Below are 19,622 nucleotides of genomic sequence, written 5' to 3' on the forward strand. Positions count from 1 at the left end.
ACCTGGTTTAAAAGTTAAGCGAGGGTGAAGAAATTGGCCCTAATACAGTTACAGATTGTCAAGTACTGTTGCCTCGGGTACACACAGGTCAAAGTAATGGGATACAATATGCTAGAGCGAGATCCTATGCTTCAGTCCGTGAATACATGGAGACAGTAGCTCTTTGTTCCCTCTTGTAGTTATAATCTGTTTTCAACACCCGAAATTCATGAAAATATTAAAGAGATGGCGCTGCTTCGGTGGTGTCTAAAAACTAGAAAACTGTCCATACATTCTACCCAATACTTTCCACCAAGAGAAAAGATGAAACTCTTTCTTTCACAACTCTTTGTTTCACTCGTTTTGGCAGCAGATTCCCAACTCATCGCAATCGGAATGTTTTCATTTAGAATTTAAGCGCAAATGTAACACTGATTCATTCAGGATGGGTTATTGCATTCGGTTGGAATTCCATCGTTAATCACCCCATATTCCGAATCTCATTCTGGATATAATTTACTGAGATGAGGTTATTTTATGGTGCGGACATCTAGGGTAACCAATCAATTTTGGACCCCTAGAGGAAGTGAAATAACGTGAACGTCAAAAATATTTGCTTGCCTATGTTTTTTAATGCAACACATGCACGAGTCTGTTCCAAAATTACTGTTTTTGAAAGAAAACTATCAATGGATGTTTTATACGTTGACATAAACTCGAAAATGACATTTCTTCACAGCATGATTTTTTCATATTTCGGACCCTTCCACACTAATTTGGACAGTGTTCCAAGCATGTTTTGGACACACTGAATGTGACTGAATATATTTTAGAAACAGTGAAGTTTTTTCTACTAAACTGACCTACTGATTCGTTCTCTTTACAGTATATTTAATGCATGAAAGAAGAACATAAGCAAATCAGTGACTGCCAATCAAAAATGGTATATTAATCTTTATATGGAAGGCTGACTGCATGAAGTATTTTTTTAGTTCTATTATTTTGAGAAATAGAAAAACTTTCGGTACAATTAGGTTACTGCAGACTTAACAAAGCAGCATTAAATGTTATGCAAAAGAGTTAATAATATATTTAGTGTAACAATTCATCTGTAGCAGTATTATGGAGTAACATCCTCAAGTGGATGATAAATCAAGGTTCAAAGTTCGTCAGGAATCTTCTTGTACTAGGGGAATTATGGTTAAAACCGACACCTTAAGCTTAACACTTTTTCTAAGTTGCCACAAAACCAATAAAATTATAATTTTAATGCACAATTCTTCTTCAGAAAATTCTTAACAAGACTTAATTTTTTCAGCGTTTCGAAAAATAAATTTCATTAAAAATTATTGGTTGTAAAACTTGGAAAACAAAGTGACTTTTTGTAGGCACTGCGGGTAACACCGACACCCTATAGGGGTAAGATCGACACCCCCTTTAATTTATTTTCTCTCCGCTGTATTAAAATCTTTATCTTTATTAAAAATTAGATATATGCGTGATTAATAAAATGTGAGTATGTATGATGCAAATATGTGCTTTTTATTGCTTCATCATGTAGTGAGGGGAAGAAAGTTCGAAAGCGTAGTACTATAAATAAGAGTATTTTATGCTATAGGATTATTTATTGATATGAGTATTTCCAAATAATCCTTGCGCACATCATTGCAATCTCCAGTGTCATTTTTTTCGTAAGAGAAGATTTGCAAGCGTTCTACGTTCTGCTAATTGGATTCATTCACTTATAACTGACACACACACTTCTTAGTAAAACTATCTGTTTCAGATTTGATTTTTCGGACTCTGATCATCAACGATCTATTGGGGTATACATAATATCATTGTCTCATTGTGATAAAGTTCGTCTATGACAAACCAAGAGAACACTAGAAATTCGGTTTGATGAGCTTTTTGCAGAAATAGCAATAGCTTCGATAGAATCAGATAAGCAAAAATTCCAATTTTTGATTTTTAAAGAGACTTATAAGAAATAAACACAATAAAAGTATTTCTGTGTATTTCAGCTATTACTATAGTGTGCTAATAGTGTAATTGAAGTGTCATAAAGATCCCCAGCCTTTTGTAATGAATCGCAAGTAAACACAACCATCTTAACAGTGTGTCGGTTTTACCCTAACGAAATGGTGTCGGTTTTACCCCAACAGCGCACATTTTTTTATAAAAGCAATTAAAAATATTGAATTTCTCAAACTCATCTTCAATGCACCTAGTTGATCATAGGAAAGGCCGATAATAATAGGTACTGAAGAATGGGGTGATTTGAAAAGCTTTTGTTCGGTTAAAACCTTAAAATCTACCAACGAAATTTTACATCCAGACGAGTATGAACGCTGCTGTCGTATGTTTTGTTTATTTTTATGACATTCGGCGCACTAACGTAAATCCAATTTTCTTCAAATGCTCTACATAAACGTACTAATAATAATGTATCATTATGAAATGAATAAAAATTTGATTTCTACGAAAAGTTGTGGGGTGTCGGTTTTACCCACAATTCCCCTAAATATTAATTTTTAATTCTTTTGTTTACGAGGCGGTTTCTTGTTATTCTTTCTAAGCTCAGTTTTTCTTTGTTTCGCTTCCTTTACTTTCCTTTTTTCTTCAGTTTTCGCCTTGTGGTATTCAACTGTTCCGCGCAATGTTAAAACAGTAGGACTACGTCGCTTGAATCGTGATGTTCCTGTTCGTGTGAGTGTTTCAGGCGATTCTAGGAATTCAGCAAGCACACTATTATTATCAATATTTAGCTGTGATATGTCTCTTAGATTTGTAAACATATAGCTCGTCGAATTCAACAAATTCGAACTACAAATGTTCTTCAACATAGATTTCAGAAGTCTCCTCTTTGGTTATATTGTGGTCTTCAATGAAATGTTCCTCAATCGTTTGATTTTCGACATCCATTGGTTTGAACATTTTTAAATAATTTGACCAAAAAGAGTAGGCGACCTACCGTTACGAAATTTTTCACTTTTTGATTATTCTAACTCGATAAACAAAGCTGTCAAGAAAGAAAATCGAGGGGTGTCCAAAATAAGTTGATATCAATTTTTAAGACATATTGTGGACACCATTTATTTAAGATTTTTTCAAACACGTAACATGCATAATACCAAATCAGACAAACTAATTAAATCGATAAAAAATATTATAATTGTACATTTAAATCCAATTTGAAAACGTATAATTTCCACCGGTTCCTCTTGGCTATCGTTGAAACATGAAACGTTTTCGGTGATATTTTTGAAAACTGTGGATTCTGTTTAATTTTAAACAATTAGAGATGAACTAATGATATTGAAACTTAATAGACAACCCAAGGAATGTAATTGCTGCATCAAACCAAACAAATGCAGAGAAATTTGGCAGTGTAGGAGGCAAATACATTAACAGGGTCCAAAATATGTAGGGGTCCAAATTAGGTTGGTTACCCTATGTCGTCATAAAGAAGCTCTTGTTTCAGTGTATTGCCGCAAGATGTTCAAAATATGGAAAAAGCGTACCCTATCATATAAGGTAAGCAGAAACGACATAAATTACTCAATTGGTAAAAGTCTAAGACATTACAAGACGTGATAATCGGATTCTTATTTTCCCTTCGACATTCTTCTTTTCGCATATTTTCACCCTGCCAAAATCTTCCAAACAGTGTTTCTATATTTATTAATGAAAATAGATTCCTGTTAATTTATTTTATGCATGCAATATTTTGTATCTTGAAGCCTTTATATTGATGATAAGCACCGTTTTTTCATGTCATGGGTGTTTGGTAAGGTTTTAAGAAGCCATTTTCTGATAAACTTTAAATTTTGGATTGGTTGGTATTGTTTTTGCTCAAATTAATCAACCACATATACGGCAAATGTGTGGTAGATACTTGTTCTGCATTGCCGCACAATTTTTGTTCCATTTAATCATTTTTACTCTTTTAGCGATAATAACTTTATTTGTCAAAAGTAATTTCAATATTTTACTACTAAATTAGCAACACTGCCAAACATCATTTCGCCATCCTTGCAGTAACATTGCGTAAGGTGCAAAAGTCAGAACCAACCAATCAGGAGCTGGAACAGACTGAAGTAAAATTGGAACAAAACCGACTTCCCCCCTATTGTCATGTCTTGTCTTAGGTCAAACTCAAAATACAGAAGTTTATTCTGTCACTCGTTTTGGGGTAAAGCTCGTATGTTCGAAAATGCTACTGTATACACTCAATATGTTTGTTCAAGCGATTTTTTTTGCACGGTATTTTTTTACGCGGTTTTTTACGCGGATTTTGGAATTTACGCGGTTTTCATTTACGCGGATTTTGAAATTTACGTGGTTTTCATTTACACGGATTTTGAAATTTACGCGGTTTTCATTTACGCGGCGTGTATTCCCCGCGTAAAAAAACCTGAGTGTATACTTTAAAAGGATTACGAAAAAATACTGAATATTGCCAAGTTCACAGTCGTTTCGACTCCAAGCTTCATTGACCGCCGCCTTTCCTACACTAAGGCAAAACAAATAGTGAAATTCATACACTCAAACAAAAAATGCAGCGAATTTCATAGTAATATTGTATAATTTTTAGCCACAAGTAGCACGTATGTAAATCATAAGATTATCTTACGAAACAGCATTTATTTGGTTAAATCGGATTGCTATGATTTCATGTTCCATAAGGCATATTTGAATTATCATAAGACAATATTATACATTTCTCTTATGTTCATGAGAATCATAAGATGCTCGTATGAAACTCGAATGACTGGCATATGCAATAACTTATAAAATGTTAAGGTAATCATAAAATTCGTATGTTTTTCATATTAATATTATAAAAACATAGTTTTGTTACTTTTCTAGTCATCATAAGATGAATCTTATGAAATTCGCTATGCATTTTGCCTTAGTGTAAAATTCATCTTATGATGACTAGAAAAGTAGAAAAACTATGTTTTCATAAGATAAATATGAAAAACATACGACTTGTATGATTACCTTAACATTTTATAAGTTATTGCACATGCCAGTCGTTCGAATTTCATACGAGAATCTTATGATTCTCATAAACATAAGAGAAATGTATAATATTGTCTTATGATAATTCACAGATGCCTTATGGAACATGAAATCATAGCAAACCGATTTGGCCAAATAAATGCCGTTTCATAAGATAATCTCATAATTAACATACGTGCTACTTGTGGCTAAAAATTATACGATATTCCTATAAAATTCGCTGTATTTTTTGCCTGAGTGTATGAAATTGGCTGTATTTTTTGCCTGAGTGTATTTGTCTAACAATGTTTTTTAAAGTTTTTTGGTGACTTTAATTTTATTCTAGACAAAGATGTCAAATGGTGCTAAGTGAACATGAGAGCTTTTCTTTGTTTACTCTCTTCAGTTAAGAACTCTGCCGCTTTTTCGCTGGCTTTTTAAAATGCTAGTAAAAAGTATAGTCTTTCGATAAGTACTAAAACATTATTAGAAAGAGAGGCTCTCATTTACGCTTAGGACAATTTATCATGTTTTATTAGAATCCTAGCTAGCTTATTTGGCAGGTGTCCTTGGCCTCTTACAGGTACGGTAGTAATGGTTAAAATCGACGCAGCAAGCTTGTTTTTTTCTGATTTACTACAAAATCAATAAAATTATGTTTTCTATGCAGAATTTTTGCCTAGAAGGTCTAATTTTGTTAGCCCTTCAAAAAAATAATTTCCTTAACAATTATTGGTTGCAAAAACTTGGAGAAAGCGGCATCTTTTTCAACTTTTTTCTCTGCAATTATTTTTATTTTAAATGATAAGTGCATGTGTGCGATATTGTAAATATGCGTATATGAGTATGTGCGATGTAAACGGGGTATACAAAAGACCATTGTTTAATTGTGATACTAGTTATCTAGGACAAACCAAGAGAACACTAGAAAATTGGTTTGAGGCGCATATTGCAGAAGTAGCAAAAGATTCGACGATTTTCGATTTTAGAAGTGACTGATCAGAAATAAACACAATAAAAGCGTATATGTGTATGTCTGCTATTAAAAAATGTAATAATAGTGTAATGAAAATTTCAAAAAGGTACCTAGCCATTCGTAATAAATCACAAATATACGTAAGCATCTGAAAAGCGTATCGGTCTTACCCCAACCAAAGGGTATCGGTTTTACCCCAACAGAGATTTTTTCCAAAAAATATTGAATAGCTCAAACTCATCTTAAACACACCTTATGATATGAAAAGCAGATAAGAATGTGTACTAGAACAATCTGAAAAGCTTTTGTTCGATCAAAACATCCTGATGGGAATGAATGGTTGTATGTTTTGTTTATTTTTATTACATTCGACGTACTAATGTAAATTTAATGTGTTTTCAAATCCTCTATATAATCGTACTAATAATAACCTGTTATTATAAAATGAATGACGAGCAAATTCGTGGCGTGTCGATTCTACCCTTAATTTTCCTACAGCTCATCTTTTTACATAGTTCTCTGTAATTGCGTGTAATAATCTATCCAATCTTTGCTTCAAAGTAAAAGTTCAAAATGATGCAATAAAAAAACTCGTTTGATCACAAACGAAAGGACATATCGAAATTAGAGCGGCAATCTGGTTCGTTTCCTATCAATCGTGCAACAACACTTTTTTGTAACTAAACTACAGACGTTCACCCCGTCTCTGTATCATTTCAACAGGCACGGCCTGTTGACCAAGAAAAGTGAATGTGCCTGAGGTAGATTCAAAATTATTCTAATAGTAATAACAACAATTTTTACGACAGCCTTCTCCAATCTACTCCAAACCAGTTCAGAAGTCCTTTATCGTAACAATTTGAGAGAAAAATTGAAACTATGTGGTGTAGGTTCCAGCCTAACTAAAAAGCTAAGCGCAACAGTGAAACAGGGTGGAGTCTCTATGATTAAATCTAGGTGCAACAATATGTCTTCGCGTATTTGAGTAGGAGGTTTTGAACATTGTCACATAAATGCAATGTAATGAATATTTGGAAAGCGTCTTTAGTAAAAAAACAAATAAAAAACAATATTTCAAAAGGGATAATTATTTATCTACCACATGACACAATTATCATTAACAGAGGCCTTTGATAAATTTGGCACGGTTTGTCTGCATTTTTGGACAAGTTGAATTTTGTCTGACCTACTTCACAAGATGTGAACTGACAAGGTGGAGCTAAAATTTGCCCCTTTTTTGGTAGCAGTTACCAGGTACAGTTTGTTGCAGGATTACAACAGTCATGTCTGCTTTCCTCGAGAGTAGTTGCTACTGTTGAAATCATAACTAGTTGAACTGGTTCTACCAGTGTTCAATTTTTACTAGCTAGTAATCAACGAGTGCAGGGCGGCAATCTATCCTTGAGATTATTCACAATCTTTTGCTTGTCTCCTCACCGTTACCGCATTTGAGATCCAGACAAGGTAACGTTCATGCAATGTTGTTCAAAATAACTCTTTTCCACATGGAGACAGTAAGTTAAGTTCTTTCAATAAGTCATTATTATTTGTATCACGAGCAAGTTATTCTTAGTTCCATAAATCACAATTTTTGCACCACTGTTATTAAATTTAGTATTTCCCTAGGGATCAGATATTTATCGCTGGAACACATTTATTATCTTCAAAAGATCACCTACCAGCAATATTAAACTCTTCATCGCTTGTTCTCCTGACCTCGGCGACGATTATCGTATGGGGTTATAAACCGGGGTCCACTGACACTGCTCCAGATCACTATCTTCGCTTCGCTCAAGTCACACGCGACGAACCCGATCGAACTGTATATCCTTGAGAGTGATGTTGTGACAATCTATGGGCGTGTTTCGCGAATCACGAGTGCAGACGATAGTGAAAGTAGTTCCCGGGATGTAGGTACAAACAGCACACCAAGATTGGTCCGTTCGATGAGACACTCAGAAAACAAATAAGCAGCTGTGGACCACAACGCGTGGGTCTTATACTCGGGTGTGTTTTTGCCCCCGGTGTGCCGCGGCGTTTCTTTCTCTTTCTCGTTCGAGCTCAGGTCTGAATCGATCGGCTCGACAACGCACGCGGGTCTAGCGGTAAATTGTCTATGCATGGCTCATACCCGGCAGGGTTGCCATGCGCCGTGAATGAAAAGCATACTGGACTTTGTATAGTAATTTGTGAGAAGCTCTTCCATTATATCGTTCCGTTTGGATCGATTTGTGCACGTGTTCATTGTCAGTTACATAAAGGAGTTCTTAATTCGAATTTATCAATAACTTGCTTGTTGTTGATCGTCATTTTCGGAAGGGAATTTGTCTAAAAATGCTAACGGTCACAGCCTATTAAACAGTTAACCGGCAAGTAGGCGTTATTCCTTAGCAGTCCAACTCGACAATTTGGCCGTTCAATCGACGACGCACGGAGCTCTTATGCTGTACGGTAATCATTGTGTTACTAAACATCCGTATTTGAGTAACAAGTAGATTTATTCGAGTCATTCTGGAAAACACCCCGAGTGTTAAGATAGGAGTTTTTTTTCATTTAAAAATAAAAAAAATCTCCGTATAATCCACTAGTTCAAAGAAACTTAAAATGTAAAATAATAAAATTGGGACCACCAAACTAACGCAAACTGGATGGAATACTATTCGACTATTCCAAAGGTCCTCCAAAGGTTCCAGTAATGGATGGCAGTAGATCACAAGTCAGGAGCTCAACAAAAACCGGAAACAATGAGTAAAATACTGACGGAGCGCTGATTATGTATTTTAAGCGCAATCTGCTCATTTCGACGCGATATTTGGCCAAAAAAAATTATGTTGCGTCCAGCAACAATCCGGATTGGAAAGGTACAGTTGCAGAACTTCCCAAATCGGGATGAATACCATCATAATATTGCCGAAACGCGCTTCCGAAAACTCTGCTCGATTTGTCCCCAGCGGTGGACCTAGCCTACTATACGGGCCAGCCAGTAAGTGGTGAGGTCTTTCCAGTGATTCCGAGTGGAGCGTAGCTTCGGTTCATTAGCGCCCCAACGACCCACTGTTAGCTATTTGTCGTGCTCTATTCGCTCTAATCCCTGGCGGTGGATCTAGTCTGCTCACGAGCTATCCAATGTCGAAGTCGGTCCGGCGATTCCGGTGAAGCCTGACGTCCGGTTCACTGGTGCTCCGTCGACCCGAACCCGATACAGGTATACCTCGATTTAACATACTCACGATTTAACATACCCTCGATTTAACATATTTCGATTTAACGTAATTTTTACCTCGATTTAACATACATGCAATTTTTTTTTAATGTCAATGTTACTAAAACGAAATGTTAAGAATCAATATCAATTTTATTCTATGATCCATTTCTAATGCTTAAAGAAACATAATTTATTTTCGTTTTTTCGCTAGATTTTGTTTAAGATTCTGAGATACAAAAACATTCTTATTTTGATACCGCACGAAAAAATGAATACACGAATTTATGGTTCAAGTAATTTCCTGATAATAGTTTTATGGGTTTTTATGTGTAAGCTAAAAATAGAGAACTGGAAAGATATGGTTAATGGAAGGTATAGGGCGGTGACGAGATATTGGCGGACGGTGAGTCCCACTAATTGGCATTGGGGCTGTAGCGGTTATTATGGAACTGTTGGAAATTTGTAATGAAGTCAAGACAGTTCCTCGCACCCAACTAGAGCTTGAAGGAACGTAAGCTCGATTCCTGCTAAAGATAATATCTTTTCTCAGGTTGTATTGAACAGGTGAATTTCTCAGTGCATGTGGACATTTAAAAAAAAAACTTCGTTGTGGATCGACTCCTCTTGCAAAAAAAGATGCAATAGGCGATAATGATGGAAGACACAAGTCTTCCTTCAATGTACGACTGCTGGTAAGCTCACGGTGTTTATTTATCAATACCGGTGCCGGTCGTTACTTAATGTAAACAGAGGAAGCACACAAAAGCAATGTTAGTACGACACTGATTGTGATTATATTCTTTATATATCACTGCGTATTCTGTATATCTGTATATATTACTCTCAACAACTGCAACGGGTAGAGAATAGCCGTTAGTAGAAATTGGGATTCGAATAAACTGTACTGGCATTTGCGTACGATTTAATATGATCGAAGACTGTATACTTGGCCCCCAGGAGTACCATAATAAATGTTCATGTTTAAATAGAAATCTTGGAGATAGATCCAATAAATAAAAAAGGAGATAGATCCAAAAAAATGAAAAGATTTCCGTCTCTGTCGCCTGTTACAACGTGGGAGCAGGAAACCAGTGGATCAATTCTTGGCTTTAGACATCCCATACTACGCGGCTACTTTGGAGATCTATAATAGTGACATCAACATTCTAGTGAATTCCATCTCCTCGTCGTACATAAGGATTAAACAATTTTTGTAAATATTTTTGTATTGTAATTAAAAAGTCTCATTCATTCTGATGGGTTCGACTTTTAAACTGAGGTATTGTATCTGTCGTGCACAAAATGATTTAATCCAACTTTTTCCTTTAGGAGAACTATAGCGCTACAATGGCTGGATTTGGTTGTTTTTTCTGCCAGTAGAACTCCTGTACTTACAAAGCTTCGTAATTAGTCGTTTGCTCGTAAACTCAAGTAGTGTTCTCTTTTTGAATTCTGCGATTATCTGTCGGACAGGTTGGTCTACCAAGATAAAGATGAGACAAAATAGAAACACAAATTTTCTTACTTACTAAAATTAGGCATTGTGCTCTTCATGCACACTATGGTTAATCCAACATTGTTGATGTTAGAAAAAATCTCGTGAAAAAATTAACTAATACTGCACTGCTAATAACACTATTCTTATAAGTTATTCTGAATTTGCGACGAACTTTACGAAATGAATATCTGTTAGAATTGGCGAATACTTGGCAAGGTTAAGATAAATAATTTGTTTATGTTCAGAAGAGCAATCTAATTATTTAATTGTGAATATGTGGTTTCTATGTCACTGTTAGGTGGATACAATCAGTAATATCCTCGAAAATATTTCGTGTGATGAATAAAAAAAAAATAATTCTATTCGAAAACAAATATTTCTTTTGTTTTTCGATTTTACATAAAATTCGATTTAACGTACATGATTGAATCGGAAAATGTATGTTAAATCGAGGTATACCTGTACTACGTTGCATACTATTCAACTGGTACCCGGCGGGGGACCTAGTCTACACCGACGAAGAGTTCCCCGACGGCGAAATTTCTCCCGAAATCCGATTTGTGGTTTCACAGCGGCTTCTAGCCGATGGCGCTACTGTGTTGGTCCCTTCGCCACTTGCTCTGCAGCTCGGAGAGTATATTCGAAACTGCTCCCAGCACAGCATCCCAGATAATGACAGGAAGTGGCACATCTCTTCGACGCTCTTATCAACTGTCACACCAGATATACATTCCGTTCGCACTTTCAGGATGACCCTTTCCAGAAGATTACCAAGAGTATCCAGCAGGATCTTCAATCTATCCGGGATATAGCTATCATCCAGACATATCTGTAGAACTCTCCTTAATATATCCAGAAACGCCAGGATTGCGGTCTTCAGTAGCACGTTGGGGATACCGTCCGGTTCGGGAGCTTTACTCGCTTTCAGCCCTTTTGCCACTATAAGGAGTTCGCCGTTGGAGACTTGATTGTTACCAGCATTTCCACCGTCTGCATTGACGTACGGTGTAGATGGTCATGTGATTATGTCGTGCTTCTGGAAAAACCGTCCAGGATAATTTTCATTTTGTCCGCGCACATTTCGACTGGCGTCGTTGGACCCTTGATCCTGGCGAACACGACACGACAACCATTGTTCCAGGGGTTAGCGTCTACTTCTCTGCACAAGAATTGTATCCCTAGTCTTAAAACACCTGCGAATTTTCTCATAAATATTTGTTCCCCCTTTTGTGTACCAAACTATATTGTTAGTTTTAAGATAACTGTAAATATTTCCTAAAAATTATTACTATTGAATTCCTTGTTTTAAAATTTTTTCATAAAATAATCTTTCGCCCCCTCTCTTGTATATAGAATCTTATTTCTAGTCTTAAGATAGCTGTAAAATTTTTCTTTTTTAAAAAAATATTTCAACATTGTAACCTCCTAGTTTTAAAGTATACAAAATGTAAAAACAAAAGAATTTGGCACCGCCAAGCTAACGCATTTGTGCCTATCAAATAAACGAAATGAATAAAAAAAAAAATACTTCTCTGCACAGCTCCTAGTTCCTCGGCTCCATTTTCCTCGGAATTGTTACATCACATGCCCTCGATACTGTTTCCAAAAGTTCATCGTCATTCGGAATAGGAGTGAAGCTGTCAACATGAAGTGCTTCCACAAAAAGGTCCTTGTCGAATTCCTTTATTTTACACTTCCGCTAGCCAGGCCTCACTATCCGCGTCACAATACAATACCGCGGAATAATGGTGTAGTGGATCGCTGTGTGTACTGCTTACTAACTCGCCAATTCATGTTATCCCTCGGCGAAGGACTGCAGAATGTTATGCCGATGATGGATTCCCGACAGTAACCAGCTTCGTCAGGGCTTCCAACAAGCTGTAACATCTTGCGTTGGTCAATACACTTCCCAAGCGTTAAAATCTCCTTTATAACAACCGGCACACGTCCGAATAACAACCGGCACTCGTCCGAATAAAGTCGATTAATGCGTCCAGTATCCGATTGTGCTACTCTGGTGTCCATCGTGGGGGAGCATAACAGCTATACAGACGAATACGCTGTTGATCCTGGTAATCAAGAAACCTTTGTGTGTGCTATCAGCTACTGGCGATGCCAGATTGTCGCGTCATTAAACCCGTAGATTGGATCTACACCCAAGAATGAACGTATTCCAAATAGTATTTTTCACCACATTTAGGGATTCTGCGTTGCGTTTCGTTGTGATTTTGGTGGATGGCACATTGATTTCATCACGTTTAACTCCTGATTATCTGATACGAGTTGCTTAGGAACTGGTAAGTAGGAAGTCATACCAATCCGACCCACAATGAAACCTCATCAGCATGATAGTCACCGTTGTTGCTTGCCGCCCAACAGTGGCGGATCTTCGTAAAAAGTCTGACAAAATGTAAAATGTTGCCTAATTTGGCTGATACTCACAAATTAAGCTAATTCTGAGGTGCTGAGCTCATTTTTGATGTCAAAAGTCATGAAATATTCACTTAATTTTTCCATATAGTGTCATTGAACCTTTGTTATGACTATGATCTCTTTGTTATGGTAGATTTTCCGTAACTGTTCACCAATATCATTAAAAATGAAGAACACTACTTTAAATCCATTGTATAATGTATTGATTTAATCACAGACTAACAGACACAACACTCGAAAACAATGCTTTGTCCGCTTTAACGGTCATTTTAAATATATTTGTAGTTGGGACTGTGGCCGCATTAGGACTTTTGGCGCCACTGACTTATGAACAAACATATGGGGGATAGACCACTAGGGAAAAATTGTTCCCAAGCTTAAGGGATAACCCATCAGCAAATGAATGTTTGGGACCGTGAATAAAAGGTGGAGCTAGTGTTCTGGGAAAATTTCTGGATCAATATTTTTTAAAGAAATTTCCTCATAGTGTTACGTCTGTTAGTCTGTGGTTTAATGTAGATTCTCAAATTATCTTGCACAAAACACCATGCGTCTTCATATCAGTAACAAAACTTTAAAATTTCCCTTAACCCGTTTGCGCACCGAGGCGCAAAACGAGACCATTAAATTAGAAAAGTAGAGGTATTTTCCCATATAATGTATAATATTTGGCCGTTTCGAACTGTTTCGCCTGATTGTACATAATTAATCGAAAAAGTCATAGTTCCAAACAAACTTAGTGAATATATTATAATCACAAACCAAGTTCTTTTGTTTCACTACAAAATGAAACTAGTTATGCTGAAATCGGACCAAAATCAGAAGAACAACATGCATTTTAAGTTAACATAGAAATTGTGGTTTCGGAAATGAATATTATTAAAAAGCCTGGACATCGCTACGTTTAAACTGTTATTAAAAATCGTGTTCTTATGCCATGATGATAAAATTTTGAATATGTATATATAGCACAGAAGCACGATAATTCATCACACTTCCAAATTTGTCACGGAATTGGTGGTTTGGAAGAGTATAAGGTCTAGGATCCGCTCCAAACAAACGATGTGACCTGCAAAACATAGTTTATTATCTATTTGCTTAGTTAATCTTCGAGTACTCGATTGCCCAACAAAGAAAAGATCTGGTTTAGTTTTTGAGGTTTTCTTAAACTCTGGGTAGCCGGCTACCGAGAGTATCATATATTTTCTAAACAAAGGCTTTTTAAACTCCGCGCAGTCGACCGTGAGAGTATATATCCGTGTATTCAGAATATCGAAACAAATTAGACTATACATGAGAGAAAACCAAAAGTCATAGCTCTGGTTCGCTGATGAGAATGCGTAGCAAACCAGAGCTTCAGTGCTTGTCTTCCGAGACATTACTCGGAACAATTTTGGTGCTAGTTTAGATTTATCATCTAATTGGCACCAAGATGGTGATAGGTACTGATGAGGAGAATCCGAAACGGTTAAAACTAGTTTTAAGTTAGGTAAACAACTATTTTTCGCATAGCTTTAAAACAAATTATTCTGATATTACAGTAAGTGATAAATATTTTCTACTTCGTATAAACAATAAATTTCACATTTTATTCAAGGTAGTCTCTGAAGCTTACAATCAAAAAATTTATTGAAAAGAACAGACTTGAGGAAATTTCTTGAATATTGTATTATAATTCGAAATATTGCATTTGTGTACACGAAAAAAAAATGTTCTCAAAATCGTGACTAAAGTGCCATGAATTCTGGAACAATCACGTTTTTTCGTTACGAAAACAGGACCATGACCAAAAATCATGGCTTTTATAACTATGTTCAATTTCCCTTCAGTAACGCCCGTATAACGCTTTCATTAGTGGAAATATTTGTTTTGTTTTGTGAACTTTAGTCACGGTTTCCGCCAAGTTATTTCTAATTCGATTCGCAGTACGCGAACTAGTTCACAATGTTATTCATAAAACGAAAGGTTGACTCATGATTTTTTTCATAGATTTAGGAACATTAGTTCAAAAAACACGAATTTCGCGCCAAATCGTATTCAGAGTTGGCAGCACCCTCTCGGATTCTAATGAAACTTTCTGTACATAAAGACTTTGTCACAAAAAGCCACTTTTCATATTTTGTTTTTCCAAAAATGATCTAGACTGTCTTTTGAAATGGGCCAAACATTTTTTACCAATTTTTTTCAAATGGCTATAAAAATGACAAATCCTACAAAACATGTTATAGGAGTAGTTTTACAAAATTAGTCAAATTTTCGAACAAAAATATTGAAAAAATTCTTCATTGACTCCTACACTGAAAAAATCGATTTTAAAAATTTAAAGTCGATTTACAAGAACAAAACCATTTTTGATTTGGATGAAATTTTGTTCCAAGATAGATAATTATGTTCCCTACCTACCGTCAAGTTTTTCAAACTGATTTTTTTTCTTCAGTGTATTTCTATCGAAAACTAAACCAATGAAAGTCATAATCATCTCAGAATCCAATAAAACTTAGTTTGTGAGAAGATATTGTGTAACTTAGCAACTAAGCATATTTTTATTAAGGGGTTAACTACTTTTTCATTTTTCATAAAATCGATTTTTTTATTACTTTATCTGAAAGTACAACTCCTTGCGAATGTTTTCCCAAATTTGTATAAAGATCCGAGAAATAGATCGAAAGTTACAGCGCTTCCAAGCGCGGTTCGTCTACCAAGAGCAGTGGTATTTTGAAATTTTAAACTCGATTATCTCGAAATGTCGTTTTACTAAAAATGATTGCCGGAAAACTACTCAATCAATTTTCTTAATTTTTATTTCAATTGATCGTAATTATTTTTTCTCGCACTTTCACGATTCCTTTTTTATTCATAAATTTTTGTTTTATGGACAAGAATTTTTTAATACAATTTTTAGAGCTTAAAACAGCGATTTTTTACTAACAACGTTCTTGAATGCAGGAAAAAATATCATTTATTCAACTAATCGTTAAGGTATAAGGAATACTTATATACTAATGGATTTTTTTGAGTTTTAGGATTTTAGACCCTGATCACCGCAAACCTCTTAAATAAAAAGAATTTCGGGGAAAAAGTCATAACTTCTCCAATTATCAATTTATTTTTATAAGCTTTTGCTTGTTTATTTTACTGAAAAATATACTACCAAAATATTATAAGTTTGATATAATGAAATCATTTATTCAAAAATTTGACTAATGATGTGAAAATTACTCCAACAACATTTTTGTAGGGTTTGTCATTTTTAGACTATAGCCATTCGAAAAAAATGGTAAACAAAGTTTGCACCTTTTCAAAAGACAGTTTAGATATTTTTTGGAAAAACAAAGTATGCAAAGTGGCTTTTTGTGACAAACTTCTCATGTACAAAAAATTTCATTAAAATCTGAGAGGGTGCTGCCAACATTTGTTCGAGTTGGCGCGAAATTCGTCAAGATCAAAATATTCTTGTTTTTTTCGTGAACTGTTTTACGTAATATGAGTCTTATTTTATGATCCAGTTCATATTGTCACGCTATTCCGAGTAAAAAACCGTAAGTAACCAAAAAATAATTGATCACTATAAGGCGAAGAGAATTTACGAATACCTTAGTTTTATCAAAGGTATTCGTAAATTCTCTGATATCATGAGTTACATTACTCTTTGAAAGTAGGCTCTAAAATTAAATATCATGACAACATGAACAGTAATTACGAAAATCGTGACTAAGATCCTGAAATCATGCACACAAATCACACAAATAGTGACAAAACTATCGAAAATCGTGGCTAAGATCCTGAAATCATGAACATGAACTAAAATATCACGATAACGGGAATAGAAATTACGAACATCGCGACTTAAATCTTGAAATCGTGAGCTTTAATCCCGCTAACGTCATGAGAATTCACAAGAGCGATAAGCTCTTGAAATCATGAACAATGTTTGACTGTCGACTGTGTATTTCCAAATCATGAACAAGAATCACAACAAAAACTAAACATGTCCAGGGAACAACAACAGTAACCCAACTAAAAAATCTTGAAAGTTTGAGCGAATTCTATACATTTCTTTTATAAGAAATGTAACATTCTAATGTAACGCCATGTATATATTCAGGGCGAACTGGTTGTTAGAAAACACAAATAGTTTCATTAAAACGAGGTTTATTATTCACAATTTTAGGAACTTGGTTTTCGTAAATGGTTCAGTTCACGAAATCGTGAGCTTTTGTTCCTAAATTTATGAACGGATTTTTTTCCGTATAGCCTTCAACATTATCAGCAACTTTGCCGAAGACACCAAGTCCCTTACTAATTTTGAAGAAATATTTCTCCATAATTACTGCTAGGATTGTATTTGCATTCTTTGACTTCATTGACATATTATAATAAAAGGCATCTTTTAGACTAATTTTGCTTCTGAACTTTCACTAATTTATCTAACTTACATTATATTTAAGCATTTTCGAAAACTCAACGATTTTCATTGAAACAACCCCCCCCCCCCAATGGAAATTTCTGGTTACACCACTGTGCAACCACATTTAGGCAGATTAATTTTCTCTTCTCTACGATAGGTATATTTATTGGATTAAAAACCAACACGTAAGATAAACAAATAGTATGATAGCGTGAAATGTTATAAATTAAGGAAAATATTTCTAATTCTTCATATCGGGTGGTTTGTAAAATACGCGTATACGAGCGATAACAACGATCATTGACGGGAAACACAAGGTATTGATAACCTGATGCACGGGCTTCTTTGCAATACCGGAACTTGAAATTACATTGATAAATGCTTACGAGCCGAATTTTCAGTATACATTGACCCGTTATCATCAATACTAGTTCATTTAAAGTTGTATTGGAACTGATATCTGATTAACTATTCATTTTTGCCCTTCACATATAGAAAGGCTATGCAAGATAAATTCTCGGTTCTCATGGTAAAGAGGAACACGTCTGTCTTTACCGGGAGACATGTTGGTAGAGTTGATTGATTCGTAGTTATGCTGTCTAAGCTCGACTCCTGCCAACAGAAGACAAAAGATTAGTCCGTAAGATTTTAAGCCTGTTTCTAATGACCCTGCCACTTCTAGTTTTCCGATCTGTATATTTCACATCCTTGCTCTCACTTGAGTACTATGCCTCTAAATTTTCATAACTTTCACTACTCAGTAATCTCTAGCTAATTGAATGTCGTTAAAATGTAAAAAAGAAAATGTAACTACATATTAGTCGAAATAAAAAAAGAACAAAAAGAAATAAAAATTGTTTTTTTTCGAAGGTTATTGATGAGGAGACTATCTATTTGTTGAATATAGAGTTCCAAGAGTACATAACGCTCTTGGTCTGAAAAGCTTTAAATAACCACTCCAGAATACAAACTCAAACGCGTGACTACGTTTAAAATTACTTGTGGATAAAACGTTCAATGAACTAATGCATAAATCTATACGTGAGGGTATCCTTAATAAATAAAATAAATAATAATTAATAAATAATTAATCAACTGATACTATCTTTAAATGATCCACTGTTTGTGCACTATAGTTATACAACATCGGTGGCAACCCGGTCGAACTGCATCCGATTTCTGATTGCACAGCAACTTGATTGACTTCGGTTCGGCGCTCTGGAATGCTTAAAGTTATAAAAACAGCCCTTAACCAGACAAGATTCGATCCGGATCAGCATCAACATTGTCTGCAGAGGAAAAGTAGTGCTCGCAATAGGTAAGAATGATTCATGAAAAATGCATAGATTCTTAAGCTGGGGCGAAGTGCAAATTGCTTGTGTGTATAATACTGCATGCGCTGATTGTGCTAGCTCGTTTACACTCGAAGGTATGATGTTTAGTGAAATTAAGACTTAAGTGATTCGTATTATAGATCTCATAGTCTAGTCTGGGCCAGTCATGGGTGCGGTGTATTATGCATGCTCCATCATATGACCTGGCGTCCTCGCAACTCTCTGATTCAATTTGAATAATTGGATTAAGAGTTTAACTCAACTTCAGTTTTCCTTATAGTTCGTACATTTAAAACTACGACAACTCTTCCTTGAATCAATAATCAAGTTTACTTCCTGTGTCGAGTTTGGCTAGGTTAGTTGATATTGTGTGGTTTAGTTCGTCCTCAGACGCGTCCTGAATTACGAAAGCGGCAATAGGATTGGTTTTCTTCCAAATTTTTCTCTTTATGGATAAGTATAGGATGATTCATATAATAATATGTTGTCTTCATCCGGTGGAGCACGTGCATTGGCCTAAATTTTTTCCCTTCCTCAGAAGATCTGCATTAGAATATGCTTGGTTGGTAAATTTATTTATTAAATGATGATACAATCAATTGAATGAAATAAACAAGATCCGTAATGGAAATGTGGCTACTTTTAGATTGGGTGTAATCTTGGACCAAAACTACAGCTTGTGTGTTTGAATGTAGTGCAAAGCTGAAGATGAATAGACAAATAATATAATTTTTTATTCATGCTCGTTCAATTGCGATATTCCATGGCAATTTCGGATACGG

At 35.3% G+C, this 19,622-nt stretch overlaps 1 protein-coding gene across 1 annotated transcript in view; it reads right to left on the bottom strand.

Annotated features, from left to right (window-relative positions):
- Window positions 1-7,979, bottom strand: part of LOC131684525 (uncharacterized) — a 37,398-nt gene extending 29,419 nt beyond the window's left edge. The window contains exon 1 of the mRNA XM_058967485.1: window positions 7,642-7,979. Coding sequence (XP_058823468.1) covers window positions 7,642-7,662 — 21 coding nt within the window. The 5' untranslated portion in view covers window positions 7,663-7,979. The remainder of the gene's footprint in view (window positions 1-7,641) is intronic.
- Window positions 7,980-19,622: the final 11,643 nt, after the last annotated feature.

The sequence above is a fragment of the Topomyia yanbarensis genome, chromosome 2 (genome assembly GCF_030247195.1).
Source record: "Topomyia yanbarensis strain Yona2022 chromosome 2, ASM3024719v1, whole genome shotgun sequence".
Taxonomy (NCBI): Eukaryota; Metazoa; Arthropoda; class Insecta; order Diptera; family Culicidae; genus Topomyia; species Topomyia yanbarensis.